Consider the following 23,709-nt stretch of genomic DNA (forward strand, 5'->3'; position numbering starts at 1 on the left):
GTTTAATTGCAAGTCATACATGTACGACAGCATTCCTTAACCAACCAAAAAAATGTTCATGTACTAAGATAAGTAATAATTCAACAAAAAGCTGAAGTATCACTAATAACGAAAATGACTTACTAAAGAAAATAACAATAAACTAAACCATACTATTACTTTTCATGTAAAAATTAAAGTATTTAGTATCACATCTTGTACATGCTGTGCAATTTTAAACTGGGAACAAAAGTATACCATGGAGCCTTATTTAACCGGACGCTTTTATTGGTTTGTCGGATATGTGAAGCGTCCGGATACTTGAATTACCAATTCAACAAGACAAAAGAATTTTTAAAAATTCCATTCCCATGAAAAATCGTCTGAATACTGAAGCATTCGGATATCTGGCGTCCGGATATCTGAAATTCCACTGTATATTATGTTATTTCTTCTACAACATTTATTGGATCTTCAATCGGATACCTCTTTGTTACTTCGAACTTTCTTTTGTATGGTGTATTGAACTAGCTACTACAAGAAGTAAAAAAAAAACCGAAGATACAAATTAAATTTTATTACAAATTGAAAGCACTCCAAAACAAATATACATTACATATTTATGCATGTATGACAAAATAAAATAACTACAGAAGTTCCTGGAATAGTATAAAAAAATTAATAAAAACGGTACCTGAACTAATTTGATTAATTTGAACATTATGATAAATGGGTTTAATTGTCTTAATGTTTTACTTCAAGTTGTCGTTGAAATTGGGAATCGATAAGAGAGTAAGTAATACAAATTATATCAATTGATAGATGATCGTAGGTTATATAAATATTATGTAAAATTGCATATAAAATCACATGAAAACTAGAGAGGCTGACAACATAATGACGAAAGTTGTTAGAAGTTTGGTTTCTACTGAGGCAGCCACTCCGGTGTCACGACGGCCACCTGTAAAAAAAAAACAAGATCGCAGTCATAAATTTAATAAAAGTATTTCATTTTTTCAAATTGACAAAATATTATATATATATTTCTGTTGATCATTTTATTGAAAAAATAAACAACATTGTTAAAAAGTTCTCCGGGAAATGGCGTGATCAAATCCTATGTAAAACTTTGGTCAGCCATTGTGGCCCCGCCCTACCCCCGGGGGTCTTGTTTTGAACAAACTTGAATCTACACTACCTGAGGATGCTTCCATAAAAGTATGATCAACTATGGCTTTGTTATTCTTGAGAAGATTTTTAACGAATTTTCCTTTATATTTCTATGTAAATTTTTGGTGGGCCATTGTGGCCCCGCCCTACCCTTAGGGGTTATGATTGGAACAAACTTGAGTCTACACTACCTGAGGATCCTTCCATATAAGTATGATCAATTATGGCTTTGTTACTCTTGAGAAGATTTTAAATGAATTTTCTTATATATTTCTGTGTACAGCTTTTGTCGGCCATTTTGGCAAGCCCTACCCCCAGGGGTCATGATTTTTACAAAATTAAATTTACACTACCCGAGGATGCTTCCAAAAAAGTATGATCAATTTTGGCTTTGTTTTTCTTGAGAAGAAGATTTTTTAAAGAGTTTTCCTATATATTTCTATGTAAAACTTTGCTCAGCCATTGTGGCCCCACCCTACCCCCACGGGTCACGATTTGAACAAAATTAAATCTAAACTAACTGAGGATGATCCAAAGAAGTATGATCAATTATGGCTTTGTTATTTTTGAGAAGAAGATTTTTAAAGAATTTTCCTATATATTTCTATGTAAAACTTTGGTCAGCCATTGTGGCCTCGCCCTACCCATTAGGGGTTATAATTTGAACAAACTTGAATCTACACTACCTGAGGATCTTTCCCATAAGTTTCATCTTTTCCGGCACAGTGGTTCTTAGGAAGAAGATTTTTAAAAGATACCACCAAATTTTCATTAATTCCCAATTATCTCCCCTTGAACAACGACGACAACAGACAACTGAGAAATTGTGATCAGAAAAGCTCACTTGAGCCTTTGGCTCAGGTGAGCTAAAAATGGGTTAGTGCGGTTTTAGGCTTATTAGAGCATTCAAAACTTTTTTCACATCGAAAGAAATTTATGAATGAAAAATATCCGTATTGTTTATTATTTTATCTTTTCATCGCTATTCACTTAAAAATATTCAAAAACAAGTCGACTGGGACAGAAATATGTAGACAAAATATCACCTCGCTGGGTGATTTGGTCGCGCCATGACGTCTGACCCTTAAATAACATTCACAAAATTGAACATATATATTATCTCTTCAATAGGTTCATCTAAGGAAGATATAATGCAAATGTAAATATCAAAGTATAATAATGACACTGAGAATAAATTGAGGAAAAAAGTAAAAGAGAAGCTTACTAAGAGTCGATACGGTTGTTGATTCTACAAAAGATATAAATATTAGAATATTGATAAAAATGTACATATCAAATAATGTATAATCAAATAATAACAGCCACTACCGGAATATAAAAAAAGTTTGTTTTTTCTAAGGTGCAGAAAGGAAATCATACTCACTATTATATTTTTTACATTTAATCATTTAACATGAAGAGTATATATTTTGATACAGTTTAATGGCACCTAATTGTAACTGTTTCGGTAAACATTTCTCTGACGCTTAGGTGTAAAGACTAAAAATCCTGCTCATGCATATAATTGCATTTTCGAATCTTTTTGTCTAAGCATTAAGGTAATTCAAAAGATTAATGCTCATTAAAAATGTTTTTACGTCAGAATATTTTATCCTCCAATGATAAACCATGCAAGCAATCGACATCTCACTACTAAGATATACAGTCATGTGCACAGACAATTGCTTAAAATTAATTGCAAGATATTTTAGCTTTAAGGCATATTTATTGAAATATAATGATGGGAATATGGTAAAGTAATCATAAAGAGATCATAGTGTTAAAGAATTTCAAAATCAAGTATATAACCTGGTGTTGTGATGGAAGGATCTGTAAGAAAAGAAAGAGACTTATTAAAGTTGATCGTACAACATAAATAATGAACGAAAGATAATTTTTATAATATCGTCATACTGAAATTATAGCTAATTTCTTCTCGTAAAATAAAAAAAAAGGCAATTTCGTTCTCTAATTGACTATTTACGACAACAAACTTAAGACTGACTGAAATAAGTGAATATTCATTTATTTGAGCATAATTTTAATAACTACATAAATTAAATTCATACTTACCAATGACAGTAACATTATTAGAAAAAGTTGTCTCTCCCCCTTTAGTGTTATGCCGAATTTTACAAAAGTATGTTCCAGCGTCGTGTAGTGTAAGGACTAATGAGAGAAAAAAAATGTTTGTTGCATAAGATATTTTTAGATGCACTTAATATGACTTTAGAAATCATGAAAACGTGAAATTAAAAACTATCGCAATGTACCTGGAATTCTAAGTTCGAAGTAAGTTGTGTTCTGTACTGTAGTTGCATTACACGTATAGTTTCTATTTAGCCATATTTTTTGACCGTTGTGACAATAGTCAGAGTTCCGAAATTTCCAATATGCATCCACGTTCGTTATGTTATCATCAGGGAATATTTCCACGTCACATATTCCTCGATAAGTGTCGCCGATCCGATAGGTCCATGATGAAGTACTTGGATACCAGTACTGAATTGTGAGTTCACATCTAAAGATAAAACAAAATCAACCTTTTTGGTTCACAAATAGTCATCTTTTTAAAAATTGATGTGTCCAGCATCGGACAATTGTTCATTTAATTTCCAAATTTATTCAATTATTGCGTTCATCAACTTGCGTTCATGAATAATGCATTATGTTAAAACACTGGTTGAATATTTGAAAGTTATTTCCTCCCTTGTATTTCAAAATTATTTCATTATCTATTTATGGAGGTAAGAGATTATTTGTATATATCATGCTGGAGATATTTTATTAAAGAAATCAATCATGTTTCAAATGTTGAGTAGATAGAAACATTTTAGTTGAAAAATTAATATTCACTTTGCTCTTTCAATATAAAGTTTTACGATAGAAATATAAGAAATTTGTGGTATCAATCATTCAGTTCTTCAATTTACTCATTTATTGGATTGAAACCTGAAATACTGATGCTAAAGGAAATAATTTACAAGCTCTTTTTCAAATAAACAATCTAATTCTGGTTGTAGCTTACTTTATGATTGATAAAAATTTATCTTTCAAAGTCTATTGTTGTCTGGGTCACAATGAATTACGTCAAAATTTTGCACAACTTTATGTGCTACTTGAAGTGAAATTGTCTTTTATGATAGAAAATCAAATTATGAGGTATAAATTTAATAGCTACCTAACTTACACCTTATAACGTGGGTTGAAACACTTTATATATTTACATGTATAGACCGCAAGGCATAAACTGCCCCAACCCATGTTGTACCGTATGACTAGGGTAGGTATAAAATTAATTCCTTATTCAATCTAATTACTGGGGGTATCTCAAATCTAGTTAAAAAATGCACGCACTGGTTAATCTATAATTATTATCTTTTATTCATTGTAAAGGATAATCAATTCACTGAAGGTTTTTTTTAATTATTGAGAGGACCCCTTCAATGAATTATAGGTTAAAGCTGACATGAACTCTTAAAAAGGCATCAGTTTTCATCTTTGTACGACTTACTACATTCCTGTACGCCCTTGTCCGACATATTTGTTCGATTCCGCCATATTTAATCGAAGATTTTTGGCCACCTGTACCTGCTATATATAGCCTTGCAGAATTGCTTCACTTGAGTGATTTTCTAGTCTGGCTGTCGACATGTACACATCTCCGATAGCATAGCTTTTAGAAGTCCATAAACTGACCCAATACATGTTTGAAAAGAAAGAATTCAACAAAAATAGAACTATACCGAGAATTAAATTATTTTTGAATGCATTTGTTGCAATATAGAAAATACACTAACACGGAATACATTCACGTACAGGAAAAACCCATGCAGGTCGAGAAAACGCTTCAAACGCAGTGATAAAACATTTACCTGAATATACTGCTATCGTTACAGGGATGTGCACATGTCGAAAGAATTATCCCATTTTACTTTTATTGAAAAATGTATCTCAGAAGTCATGTAATCCAGTGCTAACTCAACAGTAAAAGATGCTTGGACACACGTGGCCCATGCCGATCATTTTATTTTGGCCAGGGAAAAAATCAAAGGTTGAAAGCTCAGTGGAGTTGATTGAAAAAAATGCAAGTAATTTTTTCAAAAATAAACATTACTCTTGTCTGTAAATGTTGTAAATAAAATTTATGATTACATGGTATAACTTCATTAGATTTATAATAAAGCATGCATATTACGAATCATTCACCTTCTGAAGATATTTTCCTGTGATAGGAGAGGGGGGGATAAAACATGCATATTAACATTCTTATAAAAATGATTTGATAAAAACGTCTGAAACAGATTGGATTTATTCATGATTAATTATTATCAAATATTATTATTAGACCTAATATGATTTTATTTAAAGTGATTTATAATTTTATGCACAATGCCGGGAAGAAAAAGTGAGCAAGTTCACATACCCCACGCTCCCCCAAAAGTCGAAGTGCTGAAATTCCCAGAAAAAAACAAAGGATTCGTAATTTCCTTGTAATATGCACATCTATACACATTGTGTCCTAAATATCTGCAAAGTTTAACGAAATTGTGTGCAGCGGTTTATGAGGAATTGCGCTGACAAACTGCTTATCTCTATATTCAATATATGGCCAAAATCTAAATGTAAAAGTGCGGAAATTCCCGAAAAAATAAAGAATTCGGAATTTCCTGGTGATGTGCAAATCTACACACACATTGTCTCCTATAAATATTTGCAAAGTTCGACAAAACTCTGTGCAGTGGTTTATGAGACGTTGCTCTGACCAAAAAAAAAAGGACTGACTGAGGGGTCAAAAACATTATACCCCACGCAACTTGTTGCGAGGGGTATTATAAACGAGTTGATTCTGCGGTACAATGATAATGAATATAGAATTTAATGTGAATTAAATTTCTAGACATACATGTAAATAATTAATGATTATTAGAAAAAGCACATATATATATATAAGGTCAGAGCAAACACCCCGTGAGAATTCCAAATTCTACCTACAATTAGCTTTTTAAAAATTCTCTTGTCTGTTGTCCAGGTCCCGGTTCGACACATACGTTTGAGCATAGGCGTCGGAACGGGGGGGGGGGGGCTTTTTTACAAATATATACTTACAAATTATTCTACAGATATTCATGAAATACTATAAAAATGATTTTTAAATATTGCACCTGAATTAAATTGATTTACTTTAATCATTACCATTGATAAAACAGTTTTATTGTCTTTAAGGTTTACTTCATATTACCGTAATATTAGACATTCATTACAGATTCCGTAATACAAGTGAAAGGTATGAATTGACCATTGATTATATAAATACAATGTTAAATTGCATATAAAATCAAATGCAAACTAGAAAACATAATGACCGCAGATGATAGAAGTTTGGTTTCTACTGAGAATCAAATATAAACTAGAGAGAGTAACAACATAATGGCGGTAGTTGATAGAAGTTTGGTTTCTACTGAGAATCAAATAAAACCTAGAGCAGCTGACAACATAATGGCGACAGTTGATAGAAGTTTGGTTTCTACTGAGAATCAAATATAAACTAGAAAGACTGACAACATAATGACGAGAGTTGATAGAAGTTTGGTTTCTACTGAGACAGCTCCTCCCCTACCATCACTGCCAGCTGTAAAGAAAACAAAAACAGTCATAAAGAACTTTATTCGGTAATAACCAATATTTGCCCCCCAAATCAAACTTTGATGGAGATATATTTAATTAAGTTCTTAAACAGGGGAGTAAATTCTGATTTCAAAGCACTGAATATTTTCATAAGTAATGACGCCATATTTACGTAATGACGTCAGAAACATGACGTAAATTTAAGTTTTAATGAATTTTACAGAAAAATGTACATATTTCGTCGATATTTTGAGTTAAAGTCACCGAGCGCATGTGTGTTCAGGATCTATATTTTGATATAATGTGTAGAATGATAAAAGCAATAAAATATGTCAATATTGTTCCTGAACAAACTTGCGCTCTATACAATTTAAAGCTAAAATTGTTGAAATTTTGTCCATTTTATCCTCTTTCAGAAAAAGGATATAAAATCGGACTAGTTTGTGGCGTCATAAAAACGAAAATTGTGAATAAACTGCTTTCAGACTATGATATTTTCTGTTAATTTATATTTCTCATACAATTCATTGAATTCAGCACATTTCAAGAAGTTTTCAAAATTTGACTTTTGAAATTGACAAAATGGATTTCTGTTGATCATTTTAATAAAAATTAATGATAACACTGAATATATTAAAAAAAAAATAAAATAAAATCTAAATTTAGGAAAAAATGCTTACTTAGAGCGGTCACTGTTGTTGATTCTACAAAAGATACAAGTATTAAAAAGAAAATAAAATTGTTCATATAAAGTTTAAGTAAACAGCCATCACCGGAATATAAAAAAATAAGATTGTTTCTTTATAAAATGCAGAATGGAATCAATATTTAACAAGACAGTTGTGTTTTGTCTACATTCAATTATTTTGATATACAGTTTAATTGTACGTAATTCTTATAATTGTTTACGTAAAGATGCCTTTCACGCTTAGGTGCATTAATTTTAATTTTTTCGTCTGGAGCATAACCGGTAATTCAAAAGATATGTGGAGGTCAGTCGGGTTCGATCGCCGCTGGCCAGATTGCTCTTTCTGTAGAGCACCTGACCGTAGTTTCGCGAATCCAGGAATTCCTTTAGGGCGGGTGGGGTTGGGGGGCGCAGTAGAAGGCAGAGGGTCAGGTGGCTGTACTGAAGTCCCCAGTGGGTCTAAGGCAAGGTCTATTTTTGGGGTCCAGGGGCGAAGCCCCCTAAAGCTGACAAGTTTTTACAAATAAGAGATGTTTTTTCCTTGATTTTAGGATAATGGACATATTGATTTTACATGCACAAATTTCAAACGGGGGGTGTGGGGTGGGAATGCACGCTTTACATTTGGTGTCATGTCATGCACTGGAACTGACAGATGAGAGGCTTGCCAAAGATAATCCTGGGTTGGGGTGTTTGAGGGCCAAAGACCACTAAAGAGGGAGGAATTTTGTGGTAAGTCGGGTTCGATCGCCTATGGCCAGATAGCTCAGTCGGTAGAGCACCAAGGGACCGGGTTCGAAACCCGCTCTGGTTCGTTTTCTTCTCTCCCTTTACATTTTATTGCTTTTTAAAAAATGTATTTCATTAGATTCGTTTTTTTTCCTCTAATGATACACAATGCAATCAACCAACATCTTATGAAGATATACATTTTCACAGAGAATCACTTAAAATTTTAGATTTATTTTATCTTTAAGGCATACAATAATATAATTATGTGAATGTTTTAACGTTTAAAAAGAAAACAGTATTAAAGAATTACTCAAGTTTTACCTGCTGTTTTATGTGGTTTTGTGATGGAAGGATCTGTAAGAAATTATGTACAATACTTAAATAGAGAACTAAATATAATTTTTTATCACAATATGAAAAAAATCAGACTTCTTAGATCTGCACCGTATACACTCTGTGTATGTGTAATGAAAAGTGTATACGGCACGGATCTAAAAATCCTGATTTAAAGTAGATTGTGCTTAATAACTTTATAAAATAACTTTTTAACTAAATTAATGTCTTCTTGTAAAATCAAACCAATATCATTCTAAATTGAATTTTTACAACAAGCCCGTTATGCATAAATTATCCCATGTTTCCCACTATCGTTGATGTCCCTGGCATACTATACTAACTAGACAGTGATTCTTTATATTTCCATTTCATTGTGAAATAAAATTGTAGATTTAGACTTTAAAAATGTAGACATAGACATAAATTACACGAGGACTTCCAAGCCAATTTAAATAGTCCTCGCTCACTGACGTCAAACACATAGGCATTCACGATATTTACATGCATACTTGGACTACTTAGTTTCAGACACGGAGACAGATGCGCACGAGGTTTGCATGTATAGTAGGCCTCCTTAGCTCCTGACCTATCGCCGTGCCTAATTTTCATTCCGGCAGAATTATCAAGAAATAAACTCCGACAACTTTCAAAGAGTTATCACAAAGAAAAAAATAGAAATGGAAATATTTCAGCATAATTTTATACTTACCTATGACTGTAATATTTTGAGAATCAGTATTCTCAAGACCTTTAGTGGTATACTTTACTTTACACGCGTATGTTCCAGAATCTTCTAATGTAAGGTCTAATGAGACAAAAAAAGTTTGTTGCATTAAGAATTAATTTTAGATTTTTAGATGCACTTATTATGAAAAAGGGAACAAAAGCATCGCAATGTACCTGGAACTTGAAGTTCCAAGTAAGTCGTATTCTGTACAGTAATTGTCCCACACGTGTAGTTCATATTTAGCCATATTTTTTTACCGTTGTGACAATAGTCAGTGTTCCCAACTTTCCAATAGGCATCCACGTTTGTTATAATATCATCAGGTGGTAATTCCACGTCACATATTCCTCGAAAAGTGTCACCAATTTGATAGGGTCCATGGTGAAGAAATTGGAAACCAACACGGATATTGATCTGAGAGGTCACATCTAAAAATAAAACAAAATCAATCTTTTTGGTTCACAGAAAACCATCAATTTAAAACTTGATATGCGCAACATCTGACGATCTTTCGTCTAATGCAAAAATTTATTTATCAATGCGCTCATAAACCATTTTAATTTGAAATCTGCATTATGTTTTACACAATGATTGAATGGTAAGCTTATTTATGAATTCCGCTAAGAAATAATTTGTAAATATAATACAGAGCACCCAGACACATATAGCGCTATTTAATGAATACGCCAACAACTCTATACTCAGTAATGGCACTATACTCCTTGTCATGCATGGGGGAAATAATGGAAAATCCATCATCAATTCAGTGTAAATGTGTATCTTCTTGTTGACTTCATAAATACTGAATTCACGTAACAACCCAAAGAGTTTTTTGTCATAATCTAATAGGAAATGATCGCATTAAATGTCATATTAATGTTATTAATTTAAACTTATACTTACATATATTCATACTTTGAGCCAAAAATACAAAAACAGCGATAGCTTGCAGAAAGTCAAACATTGCCATGACCATTTACAAAGAAAGTTTTAATTTAAGCATAAGTTAACAAGCAGGAAATACGAAACCGAGGTGATGATTCATGGCAGGATGCTATTTGCCATAGTTTCTTGTAAAAAAAACTTATAAAAGTGCAAATTTTATAAGGTACAAAAGCTTTAAATGTTTTTATAATGGAGTGTACATTTTGCCACAAGAATGGAAATATGCAGTATAATCTTGTTAGCATTTTCTTTCTTGAAATAAAAAACTGCAATAATTTTTTCTTGTCTTCCTTTTAGGGAAAATTGTTTTTGGTCACAGTTGATTTTTATGCCCCCAGAGCGATGGATCGTAATCGCAACTTGTTTTCATCCTGTCTGTCTGTTTGTTTATCTGTTGTTAACTTTCACATTCTCCATAACTTTTGGACCATGAGAAATATAGACTTCATATTTAGTAAGTTTACTCCAATAATTGAGCTCTTCCACTTGACACGAAGATTAATGACCGTGTAAAACAGATTTTTCGAACAATTGTCATAACTTTTGAACCAAAAAAGATATAGACATTTTTATTTTATATGCTTACTACAATAATTAAACTCCTTAAAATGACACCAAGGTTTATGACTTTGTGTCCTTGACTGTGACCTATATGCAAAAAAAAAAACTTTTTCAAACCTTCGCCATAACATTGACGAATTAAAGACAAAGACCTCCTATTTAGTAAGCAAGTTTTTTTCAGAAACACCAGGTCAATGACCTTTCGACTTTGACTATGATCTATATTAAAAAATAGCTTTTTCGAACTTATTCTGGTGCATAGTGTTTCACAAACACATCTTGTTATTCCGAAAATTATCTTTTTATATGTTGATGCATGAATAGATAAGGTTTTTATCAAAAAGGAAATTTCATATTTGTGTATATCATTAATTACACTTTTTCTGCATTTTACTTTTCCCACCAGAAAATAACTGGAGTGAGTTAATGCATTTCAATCCATTTATTATTTTTTTTACTTCTAAAATCTAGACTGTGCAGTGGAAGTCCCAGTAGGCTAATTGATTCTTGGTGTTTTAACCAAGTCATTTTGTAACGTGAAGCGGTCGCCCATCCAAGGGTTAAAAAGGCTCACCATTGCTTAACTTGCCTGAAATAAAGGGAGACTACTACAAAACTAGAAAAGCTTCCTAGCGGAATGTATAAGTTTCCTATATACTGTCCGCTACACTTCCCCCCGCTCAGGGAAGCTTCGACCAGAAGCTAAGCATGAGTTCTCTCTGAGTGTCTGGGTCTCTACAGTTACAGCGCAACCAATGCCATTCCCGGACACGAAGTCCTAGCCTTGAAGCTTCCTGAAGCAGATCGGAACCTGACTTCAGATACGGCAACCCCTGCCGTCCACAAAGTTTGTATATGGACACTAAGTCCTATCTCTAAGACTTCCTGAAGCAGGACACCAGACACCAGAGTCACCACGCTGCCACCAGTTTTGTAACGTGAAGCGGTCACCCATCCAAGGGATAAACAGGCTCGCCGTTGCTTAACTTGACTGAAATAGAGGGAGCCTCTACCGCATCACTAGAAAAGCTAGCTTCCCTAGCGAGGCAGTATAAGTTTCCCATATACTGTCCGCTACAATTTTATTATTGTCATTGTAATTGATGATTAGAATTATTAACTATAAAATCAAATATTCTTAGGCCTATTGCAGTATTGTATGGAAAATTATTTACAGCTGATTTACAGTCTCGACTGCACAGTCTAGGGTCTTGTTTCGGCGATTAATTTTTAACTCATAGTATAATAACAATTATCATGCTAAGGATAAAAATTAATTACCGGAACAAGTGTCTGATCGTGTTTCAAACCATGATTTTGGAAAGCCAAATTTCTTTTATGAATAATGTGTATTTGTAAAATATATGCCGAATATATGTTTCTGACTTTCAACTAGTGTGGATAAAGTACTTGCATATTGATTTCCCTTTAGTAGAGAGGTAGGGGCCCATATTTTTTTGAGATGTAATACAATATAATCTTTTTCAGAAAAAATAGAAGAAAAATAAATGAGACCAATAAACATTTTTTCTAAATTTTATTTCAGGATTGAGTGATAAGGCCAAACATATGGATTTCAAGCACCTAATTGACTTCGATGTAAACAAACTTGAACGCCTTGCTGGATGGTCATGTATTTTTTGTATCGAAATGTTAAGTAACAGTAGTACTACAAGAGGTGAAAGTGAAACATCTGAAAAGTTTGTTTTGAATGAACGAAGCCAAACTAAAGGTAAGTAATTTTGGTAAGAATATATAGCAGAATTTAATACTGTTGCGCAACCTACAGTTTCGTACGAATAAGACAGGAAATGCCAGTCTATTTATCTGCAAAGATGATGATTTGACAACGAGGAGAAAAATCTGATAATCATAACCGGTACCATTACCAAACAATTAAAACGCAGAAATTACGATATATTTCGATTTTTCTTGCTTACCAAATGGATTTGTAAATATTCTTGACCATGCATACATGTAACTCAACGTTATCATGGTAGTATCGCTTCATTCATTTTTCAACTAATGTTACATGTATAGACTAGTACATATTTTACTCTTCATAATGTCGAAAAAATATAAATACATACATTTTTATTGATTATTCGGATCTCAAAAGTCTTTCCATGAAATGTAAATTAATAGTTCTCAGAGGGCAGCCAAAATTTCAAACACTGAAGCACCTGACTGTACACAGGGGCGTAGCCAGGGTACTTTTGATGTGGACGCCCGAATCAGCAGGGGGTTGGGGCCGCCTTAAGGCCCCCAATGGGTCCAGGGGGGCGACGCCCCCGGAAGCTAGTGAATTTTCGACGATTTCGATGTGCATATTCGACCCTCCTGATCGTATTTTTCTTATACTTTATGTTTGTTACGCAGCCATATACAAAATCTGTTCTGTGTTCGTACAAAATGCGGACAAACACTCAAAAATGAGAAAGAATCTGTCCAATATCCTTGAATGATGAACGCAGTAAAAACAATGTTAGACTGTTGAAGAGAAAAAATACATATGGTTATATAAAAAAGTAATGCACTTGGGAAAAACTCAGCAAGATACAATAGTAAACCACATCCCGGGAAAATGTAATGATTTCAGAGAAGTGTGCTATCGTATTTTCCCCTAAAACTGATTCTGTTAATCTTCATTTATTTTTTATCGATATTCTAAGTTTTTTCTTAGTATTTTTGTTTTGTTTTTGAAATTACTTATTTATTTATATATGTATTGCAAAATGATGTGAATGCTTTAAGAGCATATACAAGCATACATGGAAATTACGGCTCTCTCTCTACTTTTTTCCCAAAAATGATGTGGACGTTTGTGCGTAAACGTACGACTGGCTACGCGCCTGGTACAGAAACTACGAGGAGACGTTCACGTCAAAATTACGCCCTTGTGACATTATTGTAGACATTAACATTACATAAAACTTACCATGTTTATCAATACGCGTGTTTTTGCTGTGAAACCCTTCTAGATCTGTGTAATGATTGTGAGTTTTTAAACAAAATAATATTTTTTAATTCATAGGATTTTAATCCATAATTCATTACCATCTTCATGATCTCTTGCGTGAAAAGTATTCCCAAAGTATTACGTAGATATATGTAAGCCTTATTTCTTCTCATTCAAAAGTCATGGCCTTGTTTTTATGACGGACAGAGAGCTAGACAGACTGATAGATAAATGAGAATTAATACCTCCTCACCTCCACGATAGCGGTGGACAATAATGATAATATCACGAAATCACTTGCTAAATACGTTCGTGAAGTAAAAGTATTCAAAGGACATCCGAAGTGCAGTTCACTGTTTTTTATTTCTCAGTTAATTGAAAAATTGCATAAATTGTCAAATAAATTAATAGTTTTTAGAATACATGTACCTATGCCTAAAGGTCAAGTAATAGTACTTATCTGATCAAACTTTGTCATTAATAATGTCGTCGTTGGCTCTTCTTTTTCTCCAAAACAACTTGACCATTTTCAACCAAACTTGACACAGAATATCCTTTTGACAAGGAATATGAGTTTGTTCAAATGAAGCAATGCCTTTATTTAAAAAATGGGTTCGGTTATTTCCCAAAGAAAATCTGCGTAGATAGGAAACTTAAACGAAAACTCTCTGATACAATCTAGAATTAAATTATGACCACCCCTGATTAGGGTAGGGCTACCATGCATAGGCGATCACATTTTATGGGTACATATAAAAAAAATTATTCTCAAGTACAAGAAAGCTTTTATCCGTCATTTGTATCGAGGAAGCATCCCGACAGAGAAACACAACTGTAGTTTAATTTTTGTTATTTTAGTTATTACAGAGTACAAGTCTATTTACAGATTTAAAACAGCATTTCAGACAAAAAAAAAGCGTAAATAAAAAAAAATGTATTAAACAAACATGAAAATCACCGATCGTTTCATTTCATATTGAAATTAAAAAATAATAATAAGAAAAAAATATAAATTTTAATATTGTAAAGAGTATGCTTTTATTTAAAAATTCAAAACAGCACGTAGGCGAAAAAATATTACAGAAAACAAAGAAATAATATATAAATTTCAAATACATGTGTACATGCATGTATTACTCTGCGACCCAGACGGGAGAAATAAGAAAGTCTGCAAATAACCCTTGTCTCAACCCACTGTCCGGAGTTTGCGTATAGTCCATTATTTATACACTGAATTGACGACGGATTTTTTCCGTTATTTCCTGATCATGACAACGAGCACACGGCGGGTGTGACCGGTCGGCAGGGGATGCTCACTCCTCCATGGCACCTGATTCCACCTCTGATGTTTCGGAGGTCCGTGTTTGCTCTGCTCTTATTTTGTATATTGTTTAATGGACTTTGAGATTGAATACTGTTCGTTATCTCCATATCCTTTATGCATCTCTCTCCTACCCGTGGCTGCTTGATCACAAGGAGTGCCGTAATTTTGAATATTTGCGCCTTCATATTGTGATCTGATGTTCAGCTAATCGCATTGGAAATCAACAATCGACATGGCCAATAAACAAAAATATTTCGCATACCTTAATTGGATAATGAAATGTTTATTTATTCCTCATGTTTAACTGCAAGACATACGACAGCATTCCTTAACCAAAAAATAAAGGTATATGTACCAGGGGTGATCAAAAAGTTCGCGAACTAATTGAATAACTTCCATAAAAGAAACAATATTTGATTTCATTGTTAATTATATTTCAAATAAGTCCACTCCTATTTTAATGCACATCAACCACCGTTCTGCTCATGCGCGAATCACGTGATATGGGCGGTCACGTGACCCCCTCCGTAGCGTTCTGTCACAAAAGCTGAAAGATTTTTCTGAGTTTTATATGTCTTTCCATGTAAGTTAATATTTATAACAAGAACAGTTCATTTGTCAGAAATGGTCAAATCTAGGCAACAGAATGGTTGGGTATGATTATCCTTTCCAAAGATAAGCAATGCGACCATCAAAACCCAAATCTTCTGTCTCGGGAGAGACGTTTATTCAAGGTGGATATAGAATGGGTGCCTCCTTTTTATCATCTCTAATATATTTGAAATCTAAATTAAACGATATCTTAGGTATTTAATATTTATATTATTGTTAAAATATTCAGCTATTTTTCAAAGTGTAAATTGGAGGTCTTTGATAGCAAATTGCTTATTTAAAAACGCATCTCTTTTCAAACTTGCTTTAATTGCGCAACATAACAGGTATCATTTTTAACCATCTGCCTTACTTCACTAAAACGATCAATCCAGTTATTGATTGAATTTATAGGAAGTCATTTGCCTTAGTAAACTGTGTACAAATTATTTTATGCTACTGAAAAGGGATTTCTAAGATATACCATATATTGTACAGTCGTTTGTTGAACGAGTACGACTGAGACAACCATTTTTCGTCACAAGTGACCTACATACTGACTTCATTTTCACATTGTGACGTCACAAGCAAGGAGCAAAACTTTATTCAGCATATGCTATTTATAGAACTTGTGTATGGCTATGTGTGTACCAATTTTTTCTCTAATCTGAATTGCGGTTTTGTAGATATAGAGATTGTTCGCAAACTTTTTGATCACCCCTCGTACTAAGATTAGAAATAATTCAGCAAGAAGCTGAAGTATCACTATAACAAAAAGTGACTTACAGGTACTTAGGAAAATAACAAAAACTCAACCATACTCTAACTTTTCATGTCAAAATTAAAGTGTTTACGTATCACATCGCTACAAAGAGATATTGATATAGAAAATCTAATTAAGAGTTTATTGGATTGTCAGTGAAATAGACCAGGTATTGGGTGTTTTGTAATTAAGCAAAAGAAATCGTGGTTAAGTTATGACGTCATATTTTCATGATGGAAATCCTTCATGCCATATTCTTTCCTGGTCTTTTACACGTCATAAACTCAGCTAATATTTAAGCCAGTTTCAGAACTTTTTGAAAGCATTTAATTTTAGGGCACAATAAAGCTAAAACAATACCTACTTCTTAGCACTACATGTCCGTTAAGTGAATTGAATATGTAAATGATTTCTTAGTGGTATTCCGCGCAAAAGCCGCTAAAATTTGAAACCCTGTTGTTATTGAAATTGAATATCAATTGCAAATTTAACACCTTTTCTCCAGCTCATCAGGATCTAATTGTAACAACAAATAAGCGGTACATCTACCTGAGATTTATTCTAGCCTCTCATTGGTTGATTTCCAAAAAGGATCGCAAAATATTCTATATAATCTGGTTTGGTATGGGGACACACCCCCTTGACAACCAGCTGAACCATCTTTATCCATCAATTCCCTCATTTCCAGTCCTCGGGATTCATGGATAATTCCAGATTTAAAAAATGTACCTTTAACTTCAAACTATAGCTTCGCGAATTATAAAGCGTAAACTGACCAAAACCAGGTTATACTCGATAATCTGGCCAAGAATTAGAGTCATTCCTTATCTATCGCGAGTACCTCGCAGTTATCTTACTTACTACCGCTCTTTTTCGGGAGAGTCGAAAAAGCTCTAAATCTAGCGAGATTACTGAGACACATGGGATTGTTTACAGTGGTGACAATTGAATGATTGGAGCAATTTTATGCCGAAAGAACAATGTATTGCCAATTATTGAACTCCAAATAGTAGATTGTAAAATATGGAAAGTTTAGAATATTTTATCAGTTTTAAAATTTTACGATTTTCCATGAAATTAAATGAGGATAGCCCGCTTAGTTTAAAATATTGTAAAAATGTAAAATTTTATAATTAGATCCTCACAAAAAATTAATTAGGCTTGTTTAACGATTGTTAAGCAAGGTATTCCACCAGGATTTTTACCTATGTCCTTATAAATTCTAAAATGCTCAATCTCGCTTTGTATTCAATTGCACATTTTCCCCATCCAACAGACGTTTCCTACCTCCATCGCGAAAGAGTTTCGCTAAGTTAAATAATAACGATATCAAATATTGGTTACTAATGAAAAGGCCAATAGACAGCAGGAAGACAAAACCTCAAAAGATCACAAAGATATTGTATATCAGAAATTAACACAAATTTTCAATTATGTAATATCACTTCTGATCGCTAATGTGTATACTCAGAATGATTTTACAAAATAATTTTGTAAACGAATAATGACAAGATATGTGATTTTAAGACTTAAATGTTTTTGAAAAAGCAGCTTTCTCTCACTAAAAAAAACCTGGAATTCGATCTGTCGTGAGAAATTTTTGTTTAAAAATTGTTTAAATGTGTTGCAATGTCGTCCGGTTTGATGTTAATCAATTTGAAAAGATGTTTTTCCTTCCTTTTTTCCATGTTCCTTGGGTTAATAAGTACTGTAGACGTTCTTTTTTTCCACGGGGTTATAATTCCGCGGAATCTCAACATCTGTCTAATCCGCGAGTAGAAAATTCCGCGGATTTCCTAGACTGTCACTATATGCCTTACATTTATATCAAGTACGCTTGGACAAATTTCCTCGGAAAATTAAATACCACGCGGTATACCAAGTACTTCTACAGTATCTAAATCTATAGTATATCACTCAGCACTTCCTGTACAGGACTCCCGAAGTATCTCACTGCTGCTAATGTTTTCGTGAGAAGTGAGGAAACAAGCTTCTAAAACATTTTATGGGATTTGAATCGAATACCTGTTTGTTTCATATAACTTTTCTTGTGCAGGTTGTATTGATCAATCTTCTTCAAGAAGTCGTAAAAACAAAGATACAAATTAATTTTTATTACAAATTAAAAGCAAGCACTCCAAAACAAACATTACATATTTATGCATGTATGACATAAATATAATTGCATATTAGGTTCATGGAATAGTAAAAAAAAAAGTAAATAAAAATAGCACCTAAATTTTTTTATTACTTTGATCATTAAGTTAAAGGAGTTTAATTGTTTTAGAGGTTTACTTTATATTGACCGAAAAACAAATCATAAGGTATGAATTGACCATATATTATATAAATATAATGTACAGTCGCATATAAAATTAAATATAAACTAGAAAGGCTGACAACATAATGGCGATAGCTGATAGAAGTTTGGTTTTTCCTGAGAATCAAATATAAACTAGAGAGGCTGACAACATAATGGCGATAGTTGATAGAAGTTTGGTTTTTCCTGAGAATCAAATATAAACTAGAGAGGCTGACAACATAATGGCGATAGTTGATAGAAGTTTGGGTTTAACTGAGGCAGCTCCTCCTGTGTTATCCCTGCCACCTGTAAAGAAAACAAAATATGTCATAGATTTAATAAAAGTACGTCACTTTTTAAAGTGACAAAATATTATATATATTTCTGTTGATCATTGAAATAAAGATAAATGATAACACTGACTATATTAAAATAAAAATAAAAGAAATTCTAAATTAAGAAAAAAAAATCAAAAGAGATGCTTACTAAGAGTCGTTACGGTTGTTGATTCTACAAAAGATTCAAACATTAGATAATTACATAAAATGTTCGTATAACCACCGGAATATAAAAATAAGATTTTTCCCCCCTCAAATCAGAGAGGGATTAATAATAAATAACTAGTTGTTTTTTTGTTTTTGGTAAAATTCTAAGATTTATTTTATCTTTAAGGCATATTTATTGAAATATAATGATAATATAATGATGGAAACATTGTTAAGATTAAAAGGAAACAATGTTCAAGAAATAACCCAGTATATTACCTGGTGTTGTGATAGAAGGATCTGTAAGAAAAGAAAGAATTATTATAGTTGATCGTATTATACTTAAATTGAGAACATAAATAGAGAACTAAAGATGTTTCATAACAATCTAATTAAAATAAGAATTTTTAGATCCGCGCCGTATACACCCTGTATGTGTGTAATGCAGAGTGTGTACGGCTCGGATCTAAGAATTCTGAATTTAATTAGAGTGTGTTTAATAACAACGTCATACTATATGTTTTAAACTAAATTATTGTCTTTTTGTAAAATCAAATGATAAATATTATTCTAAAATTGAATTTATACGACAAAAGACGTAAGAATTACTAAAATTAGAAATTATTTTTATTACATATTATTTCAGCATAATTCAATACTTACCTATGACTGTAATATTTTCAGAAAAAGCTGACGTGATACCTTTAATATCATGCTTTACTTTACAAGCGTATGTACCAGCATCTTCTAGTGTCAGGTCTAATGAGAGAAAGTGTTTGTTGCATTAGAAATTATATTAGATGCACTTGTTATGAAAAAATGCAATGGAACAGAAGCATTGCAGTGTACCTGGAACTCTAAGTTCGAAGTAAGTCGTATTCTGTACCGTAGTTGCATTACACGTATAGTTCAAATTTAGCCATATTTTTTGACCGTTGTGACAATAGTCAGTATTCTTAACTATCCAATAGACGTCCACATTCGTTATATTATCATCAGGGAATATTTCCACGTCACATATTCCTCGATAAGTCTCACCGATCCGATAGGGTCCAAAGTGAAGATTTAATCTTTGACCAATACTGATCTGAAACTCCGCATCTAAAAATAAAAAAAATCAATCTTTTTCGTTCACAGATACATGTAGCCATCTACTTAATTGAGTGTCTCAGAGAAGACAATGCAAAATAGCAAAAAATGTTCCACAAGCTTACATCTCAAATATTTTAAAACGGGTATAGAACTGGAAGAGCATCCCAAGGAAGTCCAAATTTTGAATGCAATACTTGATATTGCGATAAATTCAATGTGATGATCATGAATAAAACATGAAGTGGAAGGCCTGAAATCTAATCGGTGTCCGATTTGACATAGTTAGCTAGGCTCAAAAAGAATTTATAATTGGATTTTACGAGAAGCGCTGACTTTTACAGTTGACGAATTACTCTTACATAAGGACAGTGTATGGAAGTTCTTTTACGATATAAATATTTAGCTTAACATTTAATCAAACGAAAATAACGGGTTATTTCAATGCACATATAAGTTGTCCTTCAAGAAAACGACAACCACCCTACCCTTAACCCCAGGTCTTCACATGTAAATGCCCCTCACACCATACCTATGACCACAAGAAACTTAGAAAGGTTTTCTTACGTATTATCAATTCTGTACTTCCGTACATGATAGAAGTTTAAATGTCCATGTAAACCGTGAACTGTAGAAGTCCATCCCTACTAATGTGTTCGAAACCTTTTATTTTTCGGTGTTCTGCACATTATAACACCCGATGAGTTCAGAGTAGCTCTGACAGTGGCTCTGGCGAGAGCTAGCGAGACTTCAGCGAGATAGGGTAAATTATTCACGGAAATGTGGCTAGGAAGTGACTCCTCACGTAAGACATGTGAACAGAAAAGTTATGTTGCGTTTAGTTTTCACCACCCTATAATATAATTCTGTAGAAATGTACTTCAATCGATCTTTCTTGAATCCATTCAAGTTTAAATTATTTTTAAGTATTCCCTATGATACAATTTTCTGCTGTCATGAATTAAAATTTCTTTTTGACAAATATTTTGCATGGGAACCGGGACTATATTTTCTAGCGTCAGATTAGCAAATGAGGCACCAATGTGACTTTAACTGACAAATCAGATGAATGAGAATAGCATTATGGGTTACTATACGAATACTACAGGAATTTTACGCTTGATAAATTCCTTTATTGTACTATCGGTGAATACAATTGCCAGGTGGATTCCCTGGCCGACACACGTGATCACGAGTACAGTTATGTAAAAATGTTTTGTCCATTTAAATGCATACGAGAAGCTGTTCGTTTTCCTTACCCTTGAAGTGCTGGTTTTCTGAACTTGACACGAACTACGTATACATTTTATTAAACATATTTGTCTCTAGTTAATAACAAATTAAAAACGCCCGTAATGTTTTTCATAGTTTCTAATGTTTGCATTTTGTTCATAAGAACATTTTTTTATTTTGCACTCCATTGACATGATCATAGTTTGACCTAGGCCTGAACCACGCGTTCGAAGTAACATGTAAGCATGTATTTGGCGTAAACGTATTCAACCAACAATTAATTGGTCAGTTGCTCGTGGTAAGATCCTCTGTGCGCATTAATAGCAATAGCCATATAAGGCAAACAAAGGTTTGTCAGTGTAGATGATATTACACATTTTTTTTACCAGCTTATCGGTCGCTAGTGAGCTGTAATTTTTTGCAGTTAACTATAAGATGTATTAATTGTTATTTAACCCCCCCCCTTTAAACCACCCATTTCTGTTGAAAATCATGAAAGTCTTTCAGAAAGGTGTGGAACACACATTTTTTACAGGACATGTTTTCAGAAGAAACAGACTATAGTAATTTCCTGTTTACTGCTAATTTCATTTATAAAACCGGATCTACCCTATAACCTTTGAATAGGTAAACCTTAACCACGTGTCTTGAATTTAAATCACAATAACATTAGTAGGGGTGAAGTCAGTGCTTCTCGTAAAAGTCCATTACTAATCCTTGGAAATGGACATGTTTCAAAAACTAACCATATACCTTCTTAAGGAGACATGGCATGATATGCTAATTCATGAATGCCCCAAAGAAATAATTTATAAATACAATACAGGGCACCCAAACACATGTAGCGATATTTCATGATTACGATAAAAAATCTATATACTCAGTAATGACGCTTAATTTTGAATGCTCCAAATTATGTACAGGTATAGTATTTATCCTAGTGATTTATCTTGAATATGTAGGCCCGGGGCCTGTTTTACAAAGGGACGTACGACTTAAGACCATCTTTTTAAAGGAAATGTGGTAAGATATTTTTACACAAATAATTTTGAAGTAGAATTTTAATTTGCAAAATTTTACAATCATCTGGAGTTTTTTGTCTTAGTCGTAAGTTCTTTTGTAAAACGGACCCCATATTTAACGTTCGAGGAAAGCCTCGTAGGGTATAGTTAAGATGTAACATCAATGCATGGTTGGTCCAGGGAGAGCTTATAGTTACTTTGGAGTAGACCTGTTCCTCAAACTTTAACCGGGACGTTGACCTTTACGCTGACGCGGGAGGGGGGGGGGGTTGTATAAAGTCATCTCAACTTTTTTGTGGTGAGCTGAAAAAGGGGCCTTCAGGAAAAAATGTATAAAATGATTAAACGAATTGATGAAATCTTTTCTGCGAATTTTATTCGTTACAACAGATTTACGGACTGAATTCGTTGTTACATTATTTTTTAATTACCTGAAATGAATTCACTAATTAGACAATTCACCTGAAAAAAAAAATTCCAAAATATATTTGATATGTCTTCAACGGGCTTTTAAAAAGGACCTCTCTCTGTATATATACACACACTGTTTGTAATTTTGAACTTTTTCAATTTAACCTCAGTTCTAGCTAGCAAAAACTTCGTACATCGGCCTATTACGTATAATGAAACAAATGGAGATAACAAACAGTATTCAAGATCAAAAGTCCATAAAACAATATACAAATTTGGACCGAAACAAACACGGACGTCCAAAACATCGGAGACGGGATTAGTTGCTATGGAGGAATGGGCATCCTCTACCGACTGGTCACACCTGTTGTGTGCTCCTTGTCATGATTGGTGAAATATTGGAAAAATCCGTCGTCAATTCAGAAAAATGTGTATCTTCTTTTAGCCTTCATGAATACTGAATAATAATTCACTTAACTAGAGAGAGAATAAAAAGCTACTAAAACATTATTTTGCATTATCCGAGTTCATAATTAAGCGTAAGAAATGATTGTCATCAAATGTCATATTGAAATATTATTAATTTTCTACTCACTTAAATTCGTTGTATGTGCCAAAAATACAAAAAACAGCGATAGCTTGCAGAAAGGAAAGCATGTCTATGACCATCTACAAATAAATTTGAATTTAAGCATTAGTAAACAAATAGAAAATACGAAAACCTGGTCATGATTCATGACAAGATGCTATTTGCCATAACGTAT

General features: G+C 33.0%; 1 protein-coding gene across 7 annotated transcripts; it reads right to left on the reverse strand.

Moving 5' to 3' along the window:
- Nucleotides 1–738: 738 nt before the first annotated feature.
- LOC134277583 (uncharacterized) lies at nt 739–23,621 on the reverse strand. 7 transcript variants are annotated; one of them, XR_009994281.1, is made up of 6 exons: nt 23,541–23,621; nt 20,040–20,291; nt 19,854–19,949; nt 19,470–19,490; nt 19,192–19,215; nt 739–940 (listed from the first exon to the last, which is right to left on the reverse strand). XR_009994281.1 is itself a non-coding variant. In XM_062759908.1 (6 exons), the coding sequence occupies exons 1-6, from the start codon at nt 10,171–10,173 to the stop codon at nt 6,687–6,689; spliced, it is 429 nt and encodes a 142-aa protein (XP_062615892.1). In that variant the 5' UTR covers nt 10,174–10,223; the 3' UTR covers nt 6,507–6,686. The 7 variants fall into 7 exon arrangements, 2 of the variants coding, with proteins under 2 accessions (XP_062615892.1, XP_062615891.1); XM_062759908.1 differs by lacking the exons at nt 739–940; nt 19,192–19,215; nt 19,470–19,490; ... (1 more) ...; nt 20,040–20,291; nt 23,541–23,621 and adding exons at nt 6,507–6,781; nt 7,458–7,481; nt 8,519–8,551; ... (1 more) ...; nt 9,518–9,688; nt 10,164–10,223; XM_062759907.1 differs by lacking the exons at nt 739–940; nt 19,192–19,215; nt 19,470–19,490; ... (1 more) ...; nt 20,040–20,291; nt 23,541–23,621 and adding exons at nt 6,508–6,781; nt 7,458–7,481; nt 8,519–8,551; ... (1 more) ...; nt 9,434–9,688; nt 10,164–10,223.
- Nucleotides 23,622–23,709: the final 88 nt, after the last annotated feature.

This window comes from Saccostrea cucullata, unplaced genomic scaffold (genome assembly GCF_032062105.1).
Source record: "Saccostrea cucullata isolate Sc308-1 unplaced genomic scaffold, CSIRO_AGI_Scuc_v1 ctg13951, whole genome shotgun sequence".
Lineage (NCBI taxonomy): Eukaryota > Metazoa > Mollusca > Bivalvia > Ostreida > Ostreidae > Saccostrea > Saccostrea cuccullata.